Source organism: Capsicum annuum, chromosome 4 (assembly GCF_002878395.1).
Source record: "Capsicum annuum cultivar UCD-10X-F1 chromosome 4, UCD10Xv1.1, whole genome shotgun sequence".
In the NCBI taxonomy this organism is placed as follows: Eukaryota; Viridiplantae; Streptophyta; class Magnoliopsida; order Solanales; family Solanaceae; genus Capsicum; species Capsicum annuum.
This window is the reverse complement of record NC_061114.1, coordinates 230,639,419-230,664,831: the sequence shown is the minus strand read 5'-3', so window position 1 is coordinate 230,664,831 and position 25,413 is coordinate 230,639,419. Positions and strand designations below refer to the sequence as shown.

At 37.1% G+C, this 25,413-nt stretch overlaps 2 protein-coding genes across 2 annotated transcripts; one reads left to right on the top strand and one right to left on the bottom strand.

Moving 5' to 3' along the window:
- Positions 1-16,253: 16,253 nt before the first annotated feature.
- On the bottom strand, positions 16,254-19,879 carry LOC107869379 (U-box domain-containing protein 15). Its single transcript, XM_016715913.2, has 4 exons — positions 19,250-19,879; positions 18,877-18,993; positions 17,889-18,317; positions 16,254-17,806 (listed from the first exon to the last, which is right to left on the bottom strand). Exons 1-4 carry the CDS (start codon positions 19,598-19,600, stop codon positions 16,748-16,750), a joined length of 1,956 nt encoding a protein of 651 aa, XP_016571399.2. The 5' UTR covers positions 19,601-19,879; the 3' UTR covers positions 16,254-16,747.
- Positions 19,880-21,754: 1,875 nt separating this feature from the next.
- On the top strand, positions 21,755-25,411 carry LOC107866796 (G2/mitotic-specific cyclin-2). Its single transcript, XM_016712788.2, has 12 exons — positions 21,755-21,989; positions 22,639-22,698; positions 22,807-22,948; positions 23,041-23,100; positions 23,214-23,262; positions 23,329-23,475; positions 23,557-23,685; positions 24,123-24,212; positions 24,303-24,524; positions 24,619-24,717; positions 24,804-24,982; positions 25,078-25,411. The coding sequence occupies exons 2-12, from the start codon at positions 22,644-22,646 to the stop codon at positions 25,220-25,222; spliced, it is 1,317 nt and encodes a 438-aa protein (XP_016568274.1). The 5' UTR covers positions 21,755-21,989; positions 22,639-22,643; the 3' UTR covers positions 25,223-25,411.
- The last annotated feature ends 2 nt before the right edge of the window (positions 25,412-25,413 follow it).

Sequence of the window (25,413 nt, the reverse complement as noted above, 5' to 3'; positions counted from 1 at the left end):
TGAAGAAGAAGCACTAGAAGAAATAAGCAAAGAGTTGGAACAGTTTGAAGACAAACTGAATTCTAATTTGAATGAGACCGAGCCAATAAATCTAGGGGATCAAAAAGATGTTAGGGAGACTAAAATCAGTGTACATGTTTTGCCACAGCTAAAAGGTGGAATGATTCAAGCATTAATTGATTATAAGGATGTTTTTGCATGGTCTTATGATGATATGCCTGGTTTAAGCACTGAATTAGTAGCTCACAAATTGCCAACTGATCCTGCATTCTCTCCTGTCAAACAGAAGTTGAGGAAGTTTAAAATGGATGTAAGTATTGAAATTAAAGAGGAAATCATGAAACAACTTAAAGCCAAAGTAATTCGAGTAGCTCGCTATCCCATGTGGTTATCCAATGTTGTTCCCGTACCAAAGAAAGATGGCAAAATTCGAGTGTGTGTTGATTACCATGATTTGAACAAAGCAAGTCCAAAAGATGATTTTCCACTGCCCAACATCCATATTTTGTTAGACAACTGTGCTAAGCACGAGGTTGCCTCTTTTATGGATTGCTATACCGGATATCACCAGATCATTATGGATGATGACGATGCAGAGAAGACGTCTTTTATCACACCATGGGGGACTTATTGTTATCGAGTGATGCCGTTCGATTTGAAGAATGCTGGAGCAACATACATGAGAGCCATGACCACTATGTTTCATGATATAATGCATAAGGAGATTGAGTTCTACGTAGATGATGTGATTATTAAGTCAAAAAGTCAGTCCGACCATGTTAAAGATTTAAGAAAGTTCTTTGAAAGGCTTCGCAGGTATAATCTCAAACTCAACCCGACAAAATATGTATTTGGAGTTCCATCTGGAAAGCTGTTGGGGTTTGTAGTCAGTCATCGGGGAATTGAATTGGATCCCTCAAAAATCAAAGCCATTCAAGATTTGCCCCTGCCCAAGAATAGAATAGAGGTGATGAGTTTGCTTGGTAGATTGAACTACATTAGCAGGTTTATTGCTCAACTCACAACTACTTGTGAGCCCATATTCAAGTTTCTGAAAAAGAGTGTTGTGGTAAAATAGACTGAAAAATGTCAGGAAGCGTTCGATCGAATCAAAAGATATTTGTCAAATCTGCCCGTGCTGGTACCCACGGAGCCTGGTAGGCCTTTGATCTTATATTTATCAGTCATGAATAATTTTTTTGGTTGTGTCCTCGGTCAGCTTGATGTCACAGGCAAAAAAGAGCTGGCTATTTATTATCTTAGCAAGAAGTTCACCGCATATGAGGGCAGGTATACTCTTCTTGAAAGGACGTGTTGTGCCCTAACTTGGGTAGCACAGAAGTTGAAGCATTATCTCTCATCTTATACTACTTATCTCATCTCCCGCATGGATCCTTTGAAGTATATCTTTCAGAAGCCTATGCCGACGGGTCGATTGGCAAAGTGGCGAATATTGCTTACCGAGTTCGACATTGTATATGTGACTCGAACCTTTATTAAATCCGAAGCCTTAGCAGATCATCTTACTGAGAATCCCATCGATGAAGAGTACGAGCAATTAAAGACATATTTTTCTGACGAAGAAGTGTCCTGTGTCGATGAAGTTGTTATAGATGCTGATCCAGGTTGGAGGTTATTTTTTGATGGAGCTGTCAATATGAAATGAGTCGAAATAGGTGCGATTCTTATCTCTGAATCGGGACAATATTTTCCGGTAATAGCACAACTTTGATTGTACTGTACTAACAATATGGCAGAGTACGAAGCCTGCATTCTTGGTTTGAGGTTAGCTGTTGATATGGGAGTCCAAGAATTATTGGTGTTGAGAGATTCGGGTTTGCTCGTCCATCAAATTCAAGGCAATTGGGAGATGCGAAATTTAAAGCTCATCCCGTATCGACAATGCTTGCAGGAGCTATGTCAACAGTTTGTGTTAGTAAAATTTAGGCATATTCCAAGGATTCATAATGAAATTGCTGATGCTTTAGCCACTCTGTCTTTAATGCTCCAACATCCTGACAAAGCCTACATCGATCCAGTGCATATACAGAATCGTGATCAGCATGCTTACTGTAATGCGGTTGAAGAAGAGCTCGATGGAGAACCCTGGTTCTTGAACATCAAGCGGTACATTCAGTCAGGAGAATACCCAGCATATGCCACCAACGATCAAAAGAGGACTATTAGGCATTTGGCGAGTGGCTTTTTCTTAAGTGGGGGGATCTTGTTTAAGAGAACCCCAGTTCTCAGACTTTTGAGGTGTGTAGATGCAAGATAAGCCTCGGCAATCATGGGTGAAATACACTCTGGAGTATGCGGGTCGCATATGAATGGTCATGTCTTGTCAAAGAAGATTCTTCGAGTAGGTTATTACTGGCTTACTATGGAAAGGGATTCTATTCAATTTGTTCGAAAGTGTCATCAATGTCAAGTATACGGTGATCTGATATGTTCTCCTCCTGTTGAGTTGCATGCAATGGCCGCTCCATGGCCGTTCGTGGCTTGGGGAATCGATGTGATTGGACCGATTGAGCCGAAGGCATCAAATGGACATAGGTTTATTTTGGTAGCCATTGACTACTTCACAAAGTGGGTGGAAGCAGTAACTTTCAAGTCAGTGACAAAGAAGGCTGTGGTAGATTTTGTTCATGCTAATATCATTTGTAGATTTGGAATTCCTAAGACGCTCATTATAGACAATGCTGCCAATCTCAATAGTCATTTGATGCAAGAAGTATGTCAACAGTTTAAGATCGCACATCAAAATTCTACTCCATATTGCCCAAAGGCCAATGGTGCTGTAGAAGCCGACAATAAGAATATAAAAAATATACTGTGAAAAATGGTACAAGGGTCTAGACAGTGGCATGAAAATTTGCCGTTTGCATTGCTAGGTTATCACACCACTGTTTGCACTTCAACAGGGACAACTCCATATTTATTGGTGTATGGGACAGAAGCAGTCATCCCTGCAGAAGTTGAAATTCCCTCTCTTCGAGTCATTGTAGAAGCAGAGATTGATGATGATGAATGGGTAAAAACCCGACTGGAACATTTGAGTTTGATTGAGGAAAAAAGGCTAACGTCTGTGTGTCATGGCCAGTTGTATCAGAGGAGGATGGCTCAAGCGTATAACAAAAAGGTCCGTCCCAGGAATTTTAAAGTTGGTTAGTTGGTATTGAGACATATCCTTCCTCACCAGGTTAAAGCGAAAGGCAAGTTCTTCCCTAACTGGCAAGGTCCCTTTGTTGTGAAGAAAGTGTTGCCCAATAGAGCCTTATATTTGACAGATATTGAAGGCAAAATGGCAGAAATGGCTATCAATGCTGATGCTGTCAAAAGATACTATGTATGATATTTGATCCTTTGTTGATTTTATTGCATGTTTATACTTGCATTTTGAAGATTGATATGATGAAGGCATTTTATTCTTCTATCCAAACATTGTGTCATCCTTTGTTTACCCGTTTGAGCTTCGTTTCAATTTTTTTTCATATCCCTCTTTTGGAATCAAATAGAGTCAAAGATAAATGTCAAGAAAATAAGAATAAGAGAAAGAGTCCGAAAAAAAATAATAAATAAATAAATAAATAAATAAATAAATAAATAAATAAATAAAAAATCATCAATCAAAATCAAATCAAAACAAAGAACAAGCTGATGGAACTACGTCCGACCTGATTCTCCTCTCTCGGGAGTGAGATACGTAGACTGCCCTATTTTGGGCTCGGTCCATCCAAATGAAGATCTAAGATTCACCAGTCAACAAAACTGGGGCATGAGTTAATGTGTTGTTTGAGTCGATTCCAAAAGTTTTAAGTCCCACCCCCACTTCAAGTATCGTTTGAGCCCCTTACTATCTTTTCTAACCTTAACCAAAAGCCAAGTTACAACCAAAGAAAGTCCTTCAAATCAATTTTTGATAATGTTAAGGCTAAGCATGCAATGGATATGATGATACATTGTGAAGTACCACTTGTCTCCCTCAGTATAAGAAATCAGGAAAGAAATACAAAAATGAGAGAGTCTTATTGGTGAAAACCCCCGTGGGCATCATAAGGAAATGGTGAGTTGAGAGAAAATAAAAAATGAGAGAGTCTTATTGGTGAAAACCCCCGTGGGCATCATAAGGCGATGGTGAGTTGAGAGAAATGAAAATGAGAGAGTCTTATTGGTAAAAACCCTTGCAGGCACCATAAGACGATGGTGAGTTGAGAGAAATAAAAATGAGAGTCTTATTGGTGAAAACCCTCACGGGCACCGTAAGCCGATGGAGAGTTCAAGAGGAAAGTGAAAAGTGAAAAGAAAGAGATTTGTTGGTGAAAGTCTTTTAAGATGTCGTCAGTCGAATGTGATGTATGGGTCCAATGGATTTGAAGAAGCGGCTCAGCAACAAAGGCATGAACTCAACAACAAATGGGGATTTTGGATAGGAAGATCAGACAGCTCAATCCAAAATGCATGTCATACTCATTGGAGTTGGTTGTCGTATTCAGATAAGTTTTCTTTTGAATATGGGACATTGCTCTTTTCTTTCATTTATATATTCATGCTTTTTGTCTTTTTATGTCATTTATCAGAATATAGTCACAATTATTTCTTTACATTTTAAGTCAAGTCTGTGTCAAAATAAGCGAGAAAGGATTTCAAAATTTACTACCAGTCTTTCCAATTATACGAGGAAAAGCCAAGGAACAGCACAAGAAAGAAATATGATCATAATTCCACACAAAACAAGGGAAGTCTATTAACCGACAGGCTGTTGGATTCGTGGAAACATTCAGATTTGGGAAAAGGGTGCACCTCAGAGGCATGGTAAAATGGAAGCCCATTGTTCGAGTCGAAACTCACTTCCCTCAATATGGATCCGGGTCAATGATGCGGCAAGACACGGCAAGTGTTACAGATTTGGGAACAAAGATGAAAGGAACGAGTGCTGGGGCAGATACCTGAGAAGCCAAGAGCTGCAAGCCACCACTAAGTTTTTAAGTGACAAATTTTCTTTGTTGAAATAGGGAAAAATTCGCTTCACTTAATTCAGCTACCATTGGAAATGCACATCCGTGGGATTTTACTTTATGCGCAGGACCCTCCTGAAAAATAGGATTTTACTTTCTGTTCAGGACCCTCCTGAAAAATGGGATTTTACTTTCTGTTCAGGACCCTCCTGAAAATGAGATTTTTACTTTATGTTCAGGACATTCCTGAAAAATGGGATTTTTACTTAATGTTTAGGACCCTCTTGAAAAATGAGATTTTACTTTCTGTTCAGGACCCTCCTGAAAAATGGGATTTTACTTTCTGTTCAGGACCCTCCTTAAAAATAGGGTTTTACTTTCTGTTCAGGACCCCCCTGACTGAAAAAATGGGATTTTACTTTATGTTCAGGACCCTTCTATAAAATGAGATTTTACTTTCTGTTCAGGATACTCCTGAAAAATGGGATTTTACTTTCTGTTCAGGACCCTCCTAAAAAATGGGGTTTTACTTTATGTTCAGGACCCTCCTGAAAAATGAGATTTTACTTTATGTTCAGGACCCTCCTGAAAAATGGGATTTTACTTTCCGTTCAGGACCCTCATGAAAAATGAGATTTCACTTTCTGTTCAGGACCCTCCTGAAAAATAGGGTTTTACTTTATGTTCAGGACACTCCTGAAGAATGAGATTTTACTTTATGTTCAGGACCCTCCTGAAAAATGGGATTTTACTTTATGATCAGGACCCTCCTGAAAAATGGAATTTTATTTTATGATCAGGACCCTCCTGAAGAATGGGATTTTACCTTATGTTCAAGACCCTCCTGGAAAATGGGATTTTACTTTATGATCAGGACCCTCCTGAAAAATGGAATTTTATTTTATGATCAGGACCCTCCTGAAGAATGGGATTTTACCTTATGTTCAGGACCTTCCTGGAAAATGGGATTTTACTTTATATTCAGGACCCTCCTGAAAAAATGAGATTTTACTTTATATTCAGGACCCTCCTGAAAAAATGGGATTTTACTTTCTATTCAGGACCCTCCTGAAAAATGAAATTTTACTTTTTGTTTAGGACCCTCCTAAAAATGGGATTTTACTTTCTGCTCAGGACCCTCCTGAAAAATGAGAATTTTACTCTATGTCCAGGACCCTCCTGAAAAATGGGACCTTACTTTCTGTTCAGGACCCTCCTGAAAAATGGGACAACGCTTTCAAAAATGAAATACTACTTTACTATAATTTTTTTTTGTTTGGGATAATTTTTGTTCTAGTTTTAATTTTGGGTTTCAGGAGCCTGCCTGAAGAACAGGGTGATGAAATAACAAGTCAGGAGCCTGCCTGGTGAACAAAGTGAAGAAATGAAAAGTCAAGCAACAAAGCGAAGCAATTGAAAGCCAAGCAACAAGTTGGAAGAAATTGCAAGTCAGGAGCCTGCCTGAAGAATAGGGTGATGAAATTCGAGTCAAGAACCAATAGAAGCTGTATAGATAGGATTTTGTAACTTCATTTATGTTTTAACTTGTAATTTTCATTTTTTTGATGTAATGATAGAGCCGCGGACCTGAACCTCGATGGAACCTCACTCGACTCTCCAACACGGTATAGTCCATCTCCTTCCAAAAGTTGAGATACTTGTCACTCGATCCTCTCATAATGTGAGTAGGTGGGATGTCTTAAGTCAAAACCCGATTGTCCTTCTTCCTTCTGTTTCCTTCTTTGGATAATGGTCGGGTCAAAATTTGGTCTCGCTGTCTACTTCTTTGTCTGAAAACACTTCATGTTTACATTCAAATGGGGCATGATGCAGACACCTAATTTCGTCCCTCCCCAATATCGTTTTTACCTATTGTTTACCTTATCCTACCGTGTACCCTCACCCGTGTGATAATCCCTCCACAAAATGACAAAAATAACAACCCCCTACCTAATTTTGTTTTATCCTAATATTCTAACAACCCACCCAATTAAAAAACAACACCGACCTACCCTATCCTAACAAACTCTACCCCACCTACCCTACCCCACGTGACCCCACCTACCTCATCACTACCCACCCTCACCTCATATATATACAAAAGAGATATATTGATGGGGGGATTCAGAAAAAAAAGGGGGAAGGACTCATCTTCCTCATTCTACACACATACATACAAAATTCATGATAGAATTTTCTCCTTTCTCCATCAACCAAGAGTCATTTCCTCTATTATCACCCACATTCCATCAATTTATTTCCTTATTTTAATCAATTGACACAACAAACAACACTATTCTGCCCCCTTAAACACACACCTTTTTTTTTATAATTTTAAATCATCAATAAAATACCCATTTATACCAACACCCATTAATTCTCACATGCTCCAGATCTGGATATTGATGGCTAGTTTTCATCATTTCTAGCAGTGACGATAAAGTTTTTGGTTATTTCCGTTTGAGCTTCGTCGAAGTTTATTTGTACAGTTTCATCGTTGTTGAGCTTCGATGGTGTTGTGAGATGGTTGTTGCAGTGTTTTAGTGGTGGAGTTCACTGGATCTGAAATCACGGTGGTGATGATGTGGGTTGTAGTTTGGTTGGTTGATGGTCGGAGTTTGCCATTAAGAATGATGTTTAAAATTCGGACTTGAATTTGATCATCTGAGGGACAAACTTGAAGATCAGAGTGAGAAAAATTAGAGAGATTTGAGGAAGATTTGCATAAAGAGAGGAAAGAAAGACGTGGAACTACTGTTCCAGCAAAAATCTCACCAGAAAACGTCTTCTTCGGCCGAAAAACACTCAAAATCGATCCTTCCGGTGAAGCTGACAGTCCCATCCCATCCCAAAAACACTGAAACAGCAATAAAAATAGCTAATTAATCGAGCCCCTCCCATGTTTCTTCTATTTTCGGCCTAAAATCCCATTTCTTCTTCTTGATCTTCGCCGATTGAATTGTGGCTTATCGACGTACAGAGTTGCGAGATTTGGGGTCGAGTTTGGTGTTATTGAGCTTTTGCTCGTTGGTCGAGGTTTAATTCACGGATTCGGAATGCAAATCTATTCTTTTCATCCAAATAATATTTGAATCAGAAAAGCTTTTGAGTTTTGATCGGGAGTATTGGAATTTCTTGCTTTATCTACTTTTGTATCTCGTCATCGGGATTGGGCTTTGGTACTTCATCGGGTGTCGTTCCTGTTTTGGGGATTGTTTTTTCGTTGGTCTTAATCACTTTTGTGGTGCAAATTCTTTAATATCGGCGTTGGATTTGTCACTATTGAGGTTCTGTTCCAAGTTTTGAAGTCCGGGCCTTCTTAAATGTTATTATCAACGAAATCGACTATCGAAAGGTCCAATTCTACTCTTTTCCTCTTCTATTTTATTGTTTACTATGCTTTGGTGTTTGGATTAAGCTTCGGGTGTTGTTTGATACTTGTTGGTGATGAATGCATGTTGTCTGGATTGGTGATAGGTTGTTATTTTGATATTGACTCGTTGTTTAATTTCATTGAAAAGTGATTATGGGTCGTTGAAAGAGAAATGGTGAATTGTGAAAATTTAGTATTAAAATGAAAATTAGGGCGGAATTGAGAATTTGTTAAAATGGTGAATTTGGATTGATTAAAGACTTTTGGTTTAATTTGGTTTAAATATAAATATGGTTGAAATGCAGTAGTATCATGATAAAACCGGCAAAAGCGTAGGCAAACGTGGACCGGGTAGGCAAATTTAGGAATAACAATTTGTTGGAGTGTTTGAATATGCGCATGAATGGTACTTTCTACTTTATTGCACGAAAAGTTTAAATTGTACTCATTTGGCCGGGGAATGCCCCGAAGGATTTGTATTGATTTATACGGGGAATGCCCCCAAAGTACCTTGTACTTGGAAGATGTTTGTGGTGAAGGCCCAAGGCGTCGGGTGAAGCGGTAGAGCGTAGTATAGGATTAGTCTAGGGTAGAATAGATTTATATTTCCGCATTATTTATTTTTGGACTGTATAATTGGACTGGACTTTACATTTTTGGATTGTTTTGTTTTGTTTATTGTTTGATTATTTTGCGTGCTTTTGTGTGGTTTATACATTTCGTAATACCAAAATAGTCGATACACTCTACCAAGCGACTGTGGTTGAACCATAGGATCGAGAGGTACCTAACACCTTCTCCTCGGTCAACAGAATTCCTTAGCCGGAATCTCTGTTCGCAAACCAGTTTAAAGAGTCAAATGGTTTTAAAAAAGAATTTTCTAATGGTGACATGGCACACCAGACTATGCCAAGTGGCGACTCTGAATAAACAATATAAATAGTCCTTTTTCGAAACAAATTTACATCTTTGTCACTTAAATAATAAAATTCTTTCGAACTTTAAAATATAAATCTTTTTGGAGTACGTAAAAAGGGGGTGTGACAGCAAGAACTAGGTGATGCCTCGCGCCATCATCATCGTCGCTTGCTCGGTTTTGTATTCGGATTCGATTGCTCAGATTTACTTTTTTAGACAAAATTTATTTGAAACTTGTTTACAAGTGAAATTTTTAATCCAAAAATCTGATAGTATTAGTTTTCTACAAGTGTGGGTGCATTTCAGACTACATGCAAATGCATACGCAACGCATCATGAAGGGATGCGACCCTTCGAGGGAAAAGGCACACTGTTTCGCGCGACTTGTGGGCGCAGACGCCACACAGATGTAGCACAGAAGTAACTGGAACCTGCCAAACGTCACCTGCGACTGCAGATCAGGCACAGGTCTAGCACAGTCTGGCGCAGGGACGTGACTGCTACAGAAAGGTGCCTTTCTGCTGAACCAATGCATCCTTTCTGAAATGATACACTTAAGGCTATAAGAACCTGATATTTTCCTCAGGTGTTGGCATCAATTTTGACAGCAAAAACTCTCTTATTCTTAACAAAAACTCTGTGTGATCATTAAGCTGTTGAGTGAGTTCGTCAATCCAACAATTTGAGATACCGGTATTATTTGGATTGAAGGCCATTTTATCCTGGGAGGAAGATTTCATAACCTCGGGTACAGTGAGGCAAATTATTCCTTAAGGACACTTCGTGAAGTCGGGGGGACTTGGCCTTAAAATTTTATTTCATCTCTTTTCTGAATATTAACATACTTCTTAGATAGATTATTCATAATCTAGTGTTGAATATGTTAAGGAACTTCATAAGTGTTCTTGTCTTGGACTTGAACTAGTGTTGAAGTTCGTGTTGCTTATATACCGATTCTTGTACCCGAATACATACTAAATAACAATCTTAAGGAATAAAATTCCTGTTTAAGAATCTATATTGCTTGTTTCTGGAGATTAAAGCTTTTAACTTTCTACTCCGTTTGAACTTAACTAGTGATTTGAAGAAATAAAATCTTCATCACAAGTTAAAGATCATTCGGTTAATGATTGAAAGTCATAAAAACTTCATCGTTAAACTAGAAACAAGAAAAAGAGTTTAAAGTTGTTTAACTTTATTAGTAGTATTCTGAAAAATACTAAATTTACTGTATTGTGGTAACAAGAAGAATGACGAATGATAGTCAAATGCATGATGCTATGACTATGGCGGCAACTACCATTGTCACGACAAGTCAAGCAAATGCTCTGCAACCTATGGCACCTGCTGAGAAGCCCGAAAAGTTTGTATGCATTAACTTCAAGAGATGGCAGCAAAAGATGTTCTTTTACCTCACCATTCTATGTCTTCAAAGGTTCACTGGTGATAATGCTTCTGAGTGCCCGAAGGAACCTCAGACAAAGAGCGTTTCATAATAATGGAGGCTTGGAAACACTCAGACTTTCTTTGCAGGAATTATATCTTGAGTGGTCTCCAAGACGACCTCTATAATATTCACAGTGAAACTATGACATCGAAGGAATTGTGGGGGGGCACTAGAATGAAAATACAAGACAGAGGATACAAGAATTAAAAAAATCCTTCGTTGCGTGGTTCCTGGACTTTAAAAATGATAGATATCAAGTCAGTTGTCTCTCAAGTGCAGGAATTACAAGTAATCATCCATGATCTCCTAGCGGAAGGTATATCTTTGAAAAATACCTTTTTTGAACAAATTGAAAATGTTCTTGGTACTTACATAAGCTGTTTTGTAGGTTTGATTGTGAATGATGTATTTCAAGTAGCAACGATAATTGAGAAGCTACCACCTATGTAGAAAGACTTCAAAAACTACTTGAAGCACAAACACAAGGAGATGACTGTCGATGATCTCATTGTCCGACTACGTATTGAAGAGGATAATAAGGCTGCCGAGAGAAGGTCAAAAGGAAATTCTACAATTAATGGAGCACATATTATAAAAGATGACCAAAACAAGTCTAAGAAAAGGAAGAAAGTTGAACATGGAAGCAATCAACCCAAGAAGAAATTCAAGGGAAAGTGCTTCAATTGTGGCAAGATTGGTCACAAGTCCATGGATTGTCGTGCCCCTAAGAAAGGCAAGAAAAAATACCAGGCAAATATGTTGAGTCCAACAAAAAATGTGATTATCTGTGTGCTATACTTTCAGAATGCAACTTGATGGGGAATCCTCGCAAATGGTGGATGGATTCTGGTGCCACCCGCCATGTTTGTGTAAACAAAGAGTTGTTTTCTACGTTCACTCCGGCTCAAGTAGAAGAAACAATCTACATGACTAACTCCGCTACTGTAAAAGTAGAATGAACTGGAAAGGTGTGCTTGAAGATGACTTCTGGCAAAGTGTTGACACTTAACAATGTCTTGTATGTTCTGGAGTTAAGAAAGAACTTCATTTCTGTTTCACTTCTAGACAATAGTGGATTCAAATATGTTTTTGTTTTCGAAAAAATTGTACTTGGTAAAGGAGAAGTATATGTAGGAAAAGGCTACCTCACTGAGGGTCTATTCAAAATGAATATAATGAATGTTGAAATTAATAAAAGTTCAATTTCTTCCTACTTGCTTGAGTCTTATGATTTGTGGCATGAGCATTTAGGCCATATTAATTACAAAACATTATGAAAACTGATTAACTTAGAAGTTTTACCAAACTTTGAGTGCAATAAATCAAAGTGTCAAACGTGTGTGGAATCAAAGTATGCAAAGCATCCCTATAAGTTCGTTGAAAGGAATTTCAATCCCTTAGACTTAGTACACACTAACATTTGTGATATGAAGTCAACACCATCACGTGGTGGGAAAAAATATTTCATAACTTTTATTGTCGATTGCACTAGATATTGTCATGTCTACCTGCTAAACAGTAAGGATGAAGCAATAGATGCGTTTAGGCAATACAAAATTGAAGTTGAAAATCAGTTAGAGAAAAAGATAAAAATGATAAGAAGTGATAGGGGCAGAGAATATGAATCTACTTTCGCCGAAATATGTGTAGAGAATAGAATTGTCCATCAAACTACGGCCCCGTATTCACCTCAATCTAATGGAGTTTCGGAAAGAAAAAATCAAACTTTAAAGAAAATAATGAATGTCTTACTTATAAGTTTAGGTTTAAGGCAAAACTTGTGGGGGGAGGTTATCCTTACAGCCAACCGTATACTCAATAGAGTTCCCATAGTAAGACACAATTAATTCCTTATGAAAAATGGAAAGGAAGGAAACCCAACTTGAAATATTTCAAAGTGTGGGGTGTCTAGCAAAGATCCAAGTTCCTATGCCTAAAAAGGTTAAGATAGGACCTAAGACGGTGGACTGTGTGTTCATAGGATATGCTAAAAGTAGTAAAGCATGTCACTTTTGGTTCATAAATACAAACATCTGGATATTAATAAAAATACGGTAATTGAATCAGATTATGTTGAATTTTTTGAAAACATTTATCCATATAAAACTAGACATAAACAGTCTAGTGGGGGGTCTAAATGACCTTGAGATGAACCAAGTGAGAATGTACATAATGAAGAAAATCCAAGACGTAGTACACGTCAAAGAACGTCAACTTCATTTGGTTCGGACTTTATAACGTTTCTCTTAGAAAATGAGCCTCAAATATTTAAAGAAGCGATGTCGTCATCATACTCATCCTTTTGGAAAGAGGCAGTCAATAGTGAGATTGATTCAATCTTAAGCAACCATACATGGGAATTGGTTAATCTTCCTCCAGGAAATAAACCTTTAGGTTCCAAATGGATCTTCCAAAGAAAAATGAAAGTGGATGGTACTATTGACAAATACAAGACAAGATTTGTAGTAAAAGGCTTTAAACAAAAAGAAGGCCTTGATTACTTTGATACATACTCGCCGGTAACAAGGATAACGTTGATTCGAATGTTAATTGTCTTGGCGGCGATATACGGTCTTGAAATTCATCAAATGAATGTGAAAACTGTATTCCTAAATGGAGAATTAGAGGAAGAAATTTACATGGAAAAACCTAAGGGTTTTGTGGTTCCAGGAAAAGAAAATAAGGTGTGTAAACTTGTTAAGTCACTTTATGGACTAAAACAAGCATCTAAGCAATGGCATGCAAAGTTTGACCGAACCATGTTGGCAAATGGATTCAAGATAAATGAATGTGATAAATGTGTTTATATTAAAGACACTCCAAATTACCAATTCATTGTGTGTTTATATGTGGATGATATGTTGATCATCAGTAGAGACATTTCAGACATAAATGCAACGAAACGAATGTTTGAGAGCAAGTTCGATATGAAAGACCTTGGAGTTGCGGATGTAATCTTAGGAATAAGAATCCATAGAACTCCACAAGGGTTGGCATTGTCTCAGTCTCACTATATCGAAAAGGTACTTAACAAATTCAAATATATGGAATTTGGTATTGCCAAGACTCAATTGGATGTGAGCTTTGCACTTCGAAAGAATGAAGGTGAAAGTGATTCACAATTGGAGTACGTAAGAGTATTGAGATGTTTAATGTATATAATGAACTGTACACGACCAGACATAGTATGTGCTATTAGTAAGTTGAGTCGGTACACGAGTAATCCCAACAAAACTCATTGGATGGCAATGAAAATAGTTTTGGGGTATCTTTAATACACTCAAGACTATGCTTTGCATTATAATAAATATCCCGCGGTACTTGAAGGATATAGTGATACAAATTGGATCACCGGATCGAACGAAGTAAAATCAACAAGTGAATATGTATTTACTATCGGTGGAGGAGCACTCTCTTGGAAATCATCCAAACAGACCTGTATTGCTCGCTCTATAATGGAATCTGAATTTATCACATTGGATAAAGACGGTGAAGAAGCAGAATGGCTCCAAAATTTCTTGGAAGATATTCCTTATTGGCCCAAACTAGTGGCACCAGTATGTATACACTGTGATAGTCAAGAGATAATAAGTAGGGCAAGAAGCATGATGTACAACGGTAAATATCATCACATACGATGGAGACATAATACCATTAGGAAACTTCTCTCTAGTGGAACTATCACTGTTGACTATGTAAAGTCAAAGGATAATGTGTCGGATCCACTTACAAAAGGCGTATCTAGAGAAGGAGTGGAAAGGACATCTAAGGAAATGGGTTTAAGGCCTAGGACAAGTCAGCATAATGGTAACTCTACCTAGCAGACTGGAGATCCCAAGAGCTAGATTCAAGGAGATCAAACAAAGTTGTGTCTGACAGGTTCAACATTGTCAATATACCCAACTAATTCTTATGATATAGACAATATTTAGTAAATAAGGATAAGACTTAAGGTGAAAAGTCTTTTGATGATTCTCTAAATTTGACAGATTTGACCAAATAGTTTAATCTATAGGATTGAACGTTTAGAAATCACCTATGTGAGGGCGAAGTGGAAGCTGCTTCAAAGAGAATTTTAGTAAAGGCCTATTCTCTAAGCTCTCATGAAACCGGGACGTGTTCATGGATGAAAAGAACACAACCGTGAGAACCATAAACAGTTAAAGGCTGGTTGTGTGACATGTGTAGTCTAGGTGTACATTAAAGCTCGACGGTTCAAAGATATCAAATCTACCGATTGACCGAGTGCATCCGATGCATGTTCACTATGGAAAGTTCAAAGGGAAACCTACTTATCCAGATGCAATCAGTATTTGCTAAATAATCACATGCTTGTCCGTAAATTCTTCAAAAGATAGCCATTCCCCATTCATGTGGAGGATTGTTGGGTTCAAGGTGTATATGTGAATGGAAAATGGAGAAAAAATTGTGGAGAGAAAGGAGACACCAATTTAGAAAGTGTACTCCCAAATTGGAAAGTTCACTCTTTCTCCCACATTGGTGGAAGAAGAGAACTTGTAAGTGTTTAAAATGAGGAACACAAACTCCACATGGATAGTGAGGCAAGAACTAGGTGATGCCTCGCGTCGTTGTCGTTGCTCGCTCGGCTTCGGATTTGGATTTGATCGATCGATGAGATCTAATTTTTTAGACAAAATTTATTTGAAACTTGTTTACAAGTGAAATTTTTAATCCAAAAGTCTGATAGTATTAGTTTTATCCAAGTGTGGGCGTATTTCGGACTCCATGCAAACACATACGCAACGCATCATGAAGGGATGCGACCCTTCGAGGGAAAAGGCACACTGTTTCGCGCTGTAGGGTGACTTGCGGTCGCAGACGCAACGCAGATACGCGACCTGTGGGCTCAGATGTAGCGCAGAAGTTACTGGAACCTGCCAAACGTCACCTACGCCTGCAGATCAGCCGCAGGTCCAGCGCAGTCTAGGCGCAAGGACGTGACTACTACAGAAAGGTGCCTTTCTGCTGAACCAATGCATCCTTTCTGAAATGATACACTTAAGGCTATAAATACGTAATATTTTCCTCAAGTGTTGGCATCAATTTTGATAGCAAAAACTCTCTTATTCTTAACAAAAACTCTGTGTGATCATTAAGCTGTTGAGTGAGTTCGTTGAATCCAACAATTTGAGATACCGGTATTATTCGGATTGAAGGCCATTTTATCCTGGGAGGAAGATTTCATAACCTCGGGTACAGTGAGGCAAATTATTCCTTAAGGACACTTCGTGAAGTCGGGGGGACTTGGCCTTAAAATTTTATTTCATCTCTTTTCTGAATATTCACACACTTCTTAGATAGATTATTCATAATCTAGTGTTGAAGGTGTTAAAGAACTTCATATGTGTTCTTGTCTTGGAATTGAACTAGTGTTGAAGTTCGTGTTGCTTATATACAGATTCTTGTACCCGAATACATACTAAATAACAATAACAATGTGCAAGGAGAACTAGAAAATATTTACAATCACAATTTTTTTACTTACTAGAAAAACAGGAGAGAAAAAACAATTGAAATTTGAAGAAAAATTCCAGGATTCTCCGTTGATTTGTTTTATTAGTCATAAAAATATTCACATACATCTAGAAATCAGTCTGTAATGAGAGTTCACAATGTATGATTTATGTTGCTCGAACTCTCCAGACTTGTTGTTACACCCATGTTGTATATTGGAGTATTTGACACGTACTTGTCAACATTTTTGAAGAGTCCGAGCAATATAGTCTATGATCGTACCTGGATTACTAGGAGAAAGATTCCTGCAAACTTTCTTCGTTCTTTGTGTTTGTACGGAGAAGCTCCTAACGTGAGGACTTCTTTTATCTTTTCTGAAAAGACACAACTCTTCAAAGAACTCTCTTAACGCTCGTGTTTTCTCTCTCTCTTTTTTCTTCTTATATTATATACTATATAACAGATATATATATATTCTTTATGTTGGACATTGATCCAAGTTGACCTATATGGGTGACCCGAATTCAACCCCAGCTAAAGTAGTAGTACAAACTACATACATTTGGACTTGCACTGTCAATATGGAATCTGCTCAGTTTTGGTCATAAGCTGTAGTATTGATTTCGCTTTCCTCTGACCGCGATCAGTTCCATCCTTGCCTATCTCTACTAAATATTCATATACGCCATACTGAAGGGCAGCAAGCATAAGATTTGAGTTGTTGTTACTCAACTCGAGAAGCACCGCCACTGAACATTCCTTGTTCTTGGGAGTGCCATCCTTCATTAAACTTACAAGAGTTTCGATGAATGAAAGGTTTCCAATTTCCTGTCTACCTTCTGAATGAGTCGCGAGAATCAACAATATTGACAAGGTCTCATCAACCATGTCGAAGTGTTTTTCCTCTAGTAGTTGAAGTAAAGGTGCTACAATCCCTTCCTGGATCGCGATGCTTTTGTTAGTATGGTTCAAACATAGATTGAAAAGTGCAGTAATAGCATCCTTCCTCCCTCTGATTGTTCCGTTTTTTAACAGATCAATCAATGGTGGGATGCCATTTAATGAACCTATAGCTACTTTGTTTTCATCAAGCATTGATAAGCTAAATAATGCTGCTGCAGAGTTCTCTTTAGCTCCAACACCGCCATGCTGCAATATCTCAATTATATCCGGGATGGCATTTTCTCTGGATATAAGTTTCTTGTTTGTTTCATCGATTGACAAGTTTAAAAGAGCTGTCACAGCATGCTCCTGGATTTTGGAATCCGGATAGGAAAGTAACTGCACGAGTGGTGGAATTCCTCCGTTGTTGGCTATCAAAGTTCTTTTCTCCGGATTTTCTTTTGAAAGCATCCGGATCTTTGTCACAGCCTTTCTCTGCACTTCTAAATGACTAGAGGATAAGTCATTAATATAGGACAATAGCTTTTCATCACTTCCAGCAGAAGGACTTTCGGGGTTTGTTGGAGCCTCCTTTTCTGGAAGTTGAAAGTTGTTCTTCAAACACCACTCCCCGATTAAGTTCTTCAGAGCAAAGTTTGGTGCCAACGACAAGTGTGTCAAAGTCTCTCCGGTTTTTGGACATGTATGATGATTCGAATTCAACCACTGTTGTATGCTCTCTCGTTCATATGTCTGCAGTGGAAAAGCGAACAGAAGTTACTAACACTTACTTCACTAACATGAGTTACTTACTATACAGAAGTGGTTTACTCACCTGTCCAGTTGAGATAATAACCGGATCTGTCATAATCTGTAATGTGATCGGACAGAGAAACTCGTTTGGGATAGCAATGGAGATGGATTTTTCGAGTGCTTTGGGCATAACAGGTGGTTCATGACAAACATCAGACTCTTCCATACCTGCTAACTTCTTCAATTTGTCTAGAAGATCTATGATTCGTTGCGTGCTCTCAGCACTGTGTGCTCGTCTTTCTTTAACCAGTTCCTGTACAGATATCATTTCAGCCTTTAGGTCCTCAACCGTATGCAATTCCAGCTTTTTCGCTAGCCTTTCTATGCTCGCACTATCTACATTCCGATCATTGTCTGTGGACAATGATACCATCAGATCCATCGCGAGTTCCATATCTTGAGTATCAATTCGCTTCTTAGACCTTTTAAATTGAACGATCATCAACTCCACCTGAAAAGTATCAGATCATGAAATATGTTATCCAATTTGTAAGCTGCAGCACTTCAACATAGCAGCAAAATAGGTACATATTCTTCTAGTCAATAATGTTAAGTAAAACAAACTTTTGATCGGCAGCCGGGTGCACTAAAACTCCCACAGTGTGCGGGGTCTGGGGAAGGGCCGGATCACAAGGGTCTATTATACGTAGCCTCTTCAAAACAACAACATACCCGGTGAATTCCTACCTAATGGGGTGTCGGGCCGAAGAAGTAGAGAGGTTGTTTCCGATAGATCCCCGGCTCAAGACACAGAGACAGTAAATAAGGTCGTAATAAAACATGAGACAAGATGAAATAACAGAAACAAAGTAGTACGATACACTAACAAACCGCCATCACCCACCTCCCCCAACCCACCTAAGTACTAGAGACTCCATCCTATATGAAAAGTCCCACAACTTCTAGCAAGGCTACCCCAAAACACACCTAACTACTCGCTACGACTCACCCACACATAATACTCTTCTAACCTAACTACGAACGTAAAATTGATGTTTAGAATAACTGACCTGTTCTTTCTCTTCATCTGAAATACCAAGCTCTTCATAAGGCATGCCATCCAGTGTCTGGCTTAATTTTTCATATACAAAATGGTATCTTCTTATAACAGCCTCACTTTCCAAAGCCTGCATAATAGTATACGAAAAACCAAAAATAATTCCTCGAAACATATACTATCGTCATTTCTAGTAGCTTAAGCTTTTAAACGTTATGAACACAACTATAGCATGTTAGAGGTTTTCGATTCAAATCTTTCACGTGTTTTATACATGAACTAGGATCATGTCCATGCATAAGGGGACATGTCGATAGGACGGTCACACATATCAACACATATAACATCTTATCAAAAAACAAAACGTAACAACAATAATAAATTACCAGGTAAAGCTTGCTACCACAATGACAAGTTTTTAACAATTTCTTAGCAGAATGAAATGCCTTCTTCATTTTCACCAAGCATTTGATACCGGATTCGGGAATTTGTCCTTCGAAATCTCGAATTTCTTCCAAAAGGGGTATTAATAATTTCATTCTACGTACAAGATTTCGACTTTCTCTTCTTTGAGTCCTCCTATATTCACCATAAGAACTTATAGTTTGAATTATACCCATAAGTTCACACACCAAATCTCTTTTATCTATAGGGGTTATAATTTGATTATTTGATTGATCATTTTCTTCAACCATTTTAAACCCTTGTTCAATATCTTTTCCCCCACCTGACACCATTTGATATTATAATTATAAACCTCCAAGAAACAAAATCAATATTAAGGATATATTTATTATTTATTATATGTAATATTATTAACTACAATATAGATAATAGGTTGTTTCTTGGAGGAGAGAAAAATCAAAACCCTAATTAATATGAATTTTTTTCAGGCTTTGATTTTTCTCTTTTTGGTCATGAATGTTGTATCTCTGGAAATTTGTCGCGTTACATACGGGTCTAATTTGACTAAGAGAAAAGAGAGATGAAAAATTTGCGGCTTTAAACATATCATAACTTTAAACAAAACTTACTATTTTAAGCTACAGATAACACATCACCATTTACAACTTAACGTGAAATATTATTCTAAGAGATTCGGTGCAACTACGAAAGATAAGTGTTTAATAAATATTTTATATTGAGATTTGAAATGATCTTGTACATTTCTGTGAAAATATAAGTTCCATTAATTTCTATCAATTTTTTTTTATCATATATTCATGATTTTCTTTCATTATAATATATCAAATTAAGAAAGGGCCATATAGTAGGGACTATGGAGCGTCTACAACTAAAATGGCAAGGGAAATTAAATTAAAGGGTGTAAAATCAGACTTGTTTGTGGACTAAAAGTATGTTTAAGATATCCTTTATATGTCACATTTTATGTCATCGAAGTCCGATTTTGAGGTTCGATTAATCTAAAGTCCGATTTTGAGGTTCGATTAATCTAAGGTACTAGTCTGAACACTTACTTTAAAACTAAAGTATTTTCTATTGAAGAAGACTTTATTTCTAAAGCTCCAGTTCGAAACTTTTGATTATAAACAATAATATAAAGATAAATACTTATCGCTCTATCATATACAATCTTTGGAATATGTATTGCCTTATCTTATAATTAACAAACATGCTTATTTAGTGACATTGTGGAAGGAGATTGGTTCATGAATTCAATGAGATTTTTCATGTTTATAGTATAGTTTTATTTTTCTGTTGGGTTCCTTGGTATTATATAGTTTAGTCCTAGATATAAATGTTTAATACAGCTAGTGGTCCAAGTTTTTGACAAGTAATTTTCTTCATTTCAGATTTCATACATCCACAAATGTAATTCAAATCACAAACCAAAAATAATTACTTTGAAAACAAAGATCCTTTTTTTTTCTTTTTTGAGGTGGAGTGAGGTAAGAAATTAAGATTAGAGTAACAAAAATTTCAACATTATAATGCATGAAAAAGTAAAAGTTATAACACATGATCAACCTTCGTAGTTGAGGCAATAGCTCATAAGGGAGAAGATGAGATCAGTCATACTGGATCTGAGACACGACCCAGACTCCTTGAAAGGTACGGTAGTAATGCTAAATTTTCTATAATGAGCGAAAGCTAATGAAACAATATCACGTGAAGGCAGAAGAGCCTATTAATTAAAGGAAGAAAATATAGTTTTTTTCTTTTTTTACGTCTAGGGATGGACATGGTATGGTATCTACTGAATTATCATATTGAACCAAGATATTTTATACCATGATTTTAATAGTATAGTATATATATACACAACTTAATTAGTACCAGTAAAAATGTTAAGACATTGAAACTTTGACTACTCTATCTTGATTGTAATATTTTTTTTGTGTAATTGACTAACAAAAGGAATTGTTTTGTACTTCTTTTTGAATATTTCTACATGTGTAATGTGTAATTATGATACAATTGAGACGTGCTTTTAAAAAATCAAAGTAATAATACTCTATTATACGAGTATATATTACCGAAGTTGAACAAACTATGGTTATCGATTATCATACCGCAAAATATCGAACCATACCAAATGAATATGATGTGATAATAGTATATATTTTTAAAAATCGAATACCGAAATTACTGTACTAAAGTTTCAAATACCGTCCGTACACTAGCATACCATGCCTCCAAATGATACGTATACTTATAACTAATATTAATATAAAATTATTTTTCTTAAACCTCAAAGGCTATAATTATCTTCAAAAGGAGTAAATAAATGTATATAATTAATTATCTTCAAAGATTAATTATTAGATACAATAAAGATCAAAAACTAACCGTTACTTCGCGACCTTTCATCAACGGCTATAATTTACTAGCCGTTACTTTCAAAAATACAAACAAAGAAAAGAAAAAGAAAATTAAAGAAGAGTAAAGGGGTGGCATGTGCAGACATATATCCGATGTTTACGACTCAATTCTATTATACCCATTTCCCCAAATTCTCTCCTTTATTGATTCCCAATCAGCCCCAACAACATCAATCTTTCATGGTGGCTTTCTATTTTTAGTTTCTATACCATTTTAATCAAGGACGAGATCGTTTTCGTAGCGGTTGGTGAAGAGATTCGTCTAGTGTTGCTTGATTTGCAGGTTGTTATTGGATATCCAGCTTAAATAAATCTTTATGGGTTTTCTTGATTTTATTGGGTTCAGATTGATGGATCATTCAATTTTTTCGATTGGGGTTTTAGTTTTCTTCATTTTTCTGTTTGATGAATTTCATGGGGTTCTTTTATTTGTAGTTTCTTTCTGATTTTTGTGATCTTTTAGTGTTGTTTTCACTCAAAGATTTGATCATTTTCGTAGCGATAAGTGCAGAGATTCGTCTAGTGTTGCTTAATTTGCAGGTTGTTATTGGATATCTAGCTTAAGTCTTTATGTTTTTTCTTGATTTTATTGGTGTTTAGATTCATATAGATCATTCAATTTTTCAATTGGGTTTTTAGTTTTCTTTATTTTTCTGTTTGATGAATTTCATGGGGTTCTTTTATTTGTAGTTTCTTTCTGATTTTTGTGATCTAAAGTGTTGTTTTTCAATCAAAGATTAGATCTTTTTCCTGGCGATAAGTGTAAGATTCGTCTAATGTTACTTAAATTTGGGTTTTCATGATATGTTTTGTTGAATCTAGCTTTGATTCTTTGTGTCTTTTCTTGGTTTGATTGTTGTTCTGTTGGCATTTTCGATTGATGGGTTTCAATTGGTTTTTTGAATTTCTGTTTGTCTTGTGGATTGGTGCAGTGAAGATGGCTGGATCAGATGAGAACTACCCGGGAGCGATGAGGCCTTCGAATGTTCAAGGTAAGTTTTGTGTTCTTGAATTAGTGTTTGCTTTGTTTGTTTTGTGCTTGTCGATATGACTGTGATAAACTCTTACAAAGTTGGAAATGTATGTTTATTGTTACTTAGGGGGATTAAGGCCTGGTGTGGGAGGAAAAGTAACTGGAGGATTGGGGCAGAATAGGAGGGCACTAAGCACCATCAATAGGAATGTTATTGGAGCTCCTCCATTACCTTGTGCTGTTGTCCACAAGAGAAATGGCATTACTGAGTAATAACTTCTTAAACCCTAGAATCCAATTCGATATTTAGTTTTAATCTTGATTTGTCTACCTGCTGTAACTTGATTTCATTTCATCGTAGAAACAAAGCCAATGCTGTTAACAAGATCCCTCCTGTTCCGATTCATCGTCCAATCACAAGGTTTGACTGTAGCTCTTGGTTGCATGATACTAAGTAGGCGCTTGGCCGTAGAATTTATAAAGTTGGAGTTGAAGATTATGTTTAATTTGTATGTGGGGTTACTGACATTTCAGGAAGTTAGCTGCACAAATAGCGAACAAACAACAGAAACCAGCAGTCGAGGTACAGTGTCTATCCCCTCTTGGTTTATTTTATAACTGAGCTGCTGTTAACATTGTATATCCACAGGTAACAAAGCCACCAGTCCCAGTGGCACCAATTAGAAATGAATCAGAAGACTGCATTATTATCGATGCTGAAGATTACAATGTTTATTCTGCCGTGCCAATGTTTGTACAACATACTGAAGCAATGATGGAGGAAATTGATAGGATGGTAAGCTTATATGATCTATATATCTTCGTTATGAATATTATTATTGTGGATTTCCATTGATGTGTTAAATCTTTGATTCAGGATGAGGAAATTGAGATGGAAGATGCACAAGATTGGTCAGTTGTGGACATAGACAGTTCTGATAAAAAGAACGAACTTGCTGTAGTGGAATACATTGATGACATCTATGCTTACTATAAGAAGGCTGAGGTAGAGATCTCCACTCTGCCTATTTGTTTGTTAGAAGTTTTTTTTTTTTTTTTTTACAACTTGTACATGCTCATTACCCCACTGTGTGGGAATACACTGGGTTTGTTGTTGTTGTTGTTGCTGTACATGCCCGTTAGGATTATGGCGTGTAAAGTTTGCAGAAGTCCCATATTTTTCAACTGATTATCTAATTCTTTTGGATAGGATCTCATTAAGCTTTAATAGACTGCCAAATTTTCAATATGAACTGCAATTTTTAGCCAGTCAAATAGTAGGTGCAGAACATAGGATATAGACACAGGGAGGGTATACTTGGTAGTTTCTGTTGTGATGCTATTCTATCAAGGATGATTACTGTTTCAATATTAATGTAAAATCTGGAAAGAAATGGAGGTGTTTTTTTACCCCTTTTCTTTAATGTCATTTTCAAATTTCAGATCGTTGGCTGCGTCCCTCCAAACTATATGGAGCAGCAATTTGATATTAATGAGAGGATGAGAGGCATCCTCATTGACTGGCTGATTGAGGTATTGTCTGCTGTTTCATGTCATTTCTGAGTTTTATGAAGTAGAATGTGATAATTTTAGGTGTCATTTAACATCTAATCCAATTTATAGGTACACTATAAGTTTGAACTGATGGAGGAGACCTTGTATTTGACCGTGAATCTCATCGATAGATTCCTGGCAGTTCAGTCAGTGATTAGGAAAAAACTTCAGCTTGTTGGAATAACAGCTTTGCTTCTTTCCTGCAAGTATGAAGAGGTTTCTGTACCTGTAGTGGAGGATCTAATTTTGATCTCTGACAAAGCTTACACCAGAAAAGAAGTGCTTGAAATGGTTAGTTAAAAGACCAAAATTTTACATTATCAGGACATGTATCTCCATTTTGTTCTTCCTCGATAAGTGATTTCAACCATTTTCTTATCCGCAGGAGAAGTTGATGGTTAATGCCTTGCAGTTCAACATGACAGTACCTACAGCTTATGTGTTTATGAGGCGGTTCCTTAAAGCCGCTCAGTCCGATAAGAAGGTTGGTTAAACGTCTCTGTTACATGGAGAAGGAACACAACAATCTGAATCACTACTCATGTAACTTTTTGTCATTGTTTAAATCAGGTGGAGCTCGTGTCTTTCTTCTTGATCGAGCTATGTCTGGTTGAATACGAAATGCTTAGATTCCCACCATCAATGCTTGCTGCTGCAGCTGTCTTTACTGCTCAGTGCACTCTCTGTGTGTCCAGGGAGTGGAACGCAACCTGCGAGAAGCATAGCAGCTACGCCAAGAATCAGCTTTCGTAAGTATATCTTGTTTTTAAAGATACTTGTAAATTTATATCCCTTTACCGAATAGACAAAGATGTGTAATTGTGTGCCTCATTTTCTGCGACAGGCAATGCTCGAAACTGATGGTTTCTTTCCATCAGAAAGCAGCAGTTGGGAAGCTTACTGGCGTGCACCGTAAATACAGCACTGCCAAATATGGCCATGCCGCAAGATGTGAACCAGCTTCTTTTCTATTAGAAGCCTGGTTCTAGGAACCAGTAGTTGTGTTTAGTTTTGAATGAAATTGTTGATGTGCAACATAAGTTGCCCCAGGCTCCTGGGGGAGGGGGAGGGTGTTTTGAGTTCTTTTGCTGCTGAGAGAGAACCACCATGTGTTTATTTATTTTTTCATGTTACATTGCTGGTATTTTGTGAAATGTTTGTTGACATTGCTTTCCTTACT

Excerpts from the sequence above, each read along its gene's own strand:
- LOC107869379 (XM_016715913.2), bottom strand. The coding sequence starts at position 19,600 with ATGGTGTCAGGTGGGGGAAAAGATATTGAACAAGGGTTTAAAATGGTT. Across the intron at positions 18,994-19,249 it reads GTGGTAGCAAGCTTTACCTG|GCTTTGGAAAGTGAGGCTGT; the intron begins GTAATTTATTAT and ends ACTATTATGCAG. Across the intron at positions 17,807-17,888 it reads TTATTATCTCAACTGGACAG|ACATATGAACGAGAGAGCAT; the intron begins GTGAGTAAACCA and ends TTTCCACTGCAG.
- LOC107866796 (XM_016712788.2), top strand. The coding sequence starts at position 22,644 with ATGGCTGGATCAGATGAGAACTACCCGGGAGCGATGAGGCCTTCGAAT. Across the intron at positions 24,525-24,618 it reads GAAAAGAAGTGCTTGAAATG|GAGAAGTTGATGGTTAATGC; the intron begins GTTAGTTAAAAG and ends TCTTATCCGCAG. Across the intron at positions 24,983-25,077 it reads TACGCCAAGAATCAGCTTTC|GCAATGCTCGAAACTGATGG; the intron begins GTAAGTATATCT and ends TTTCTGCGACAG.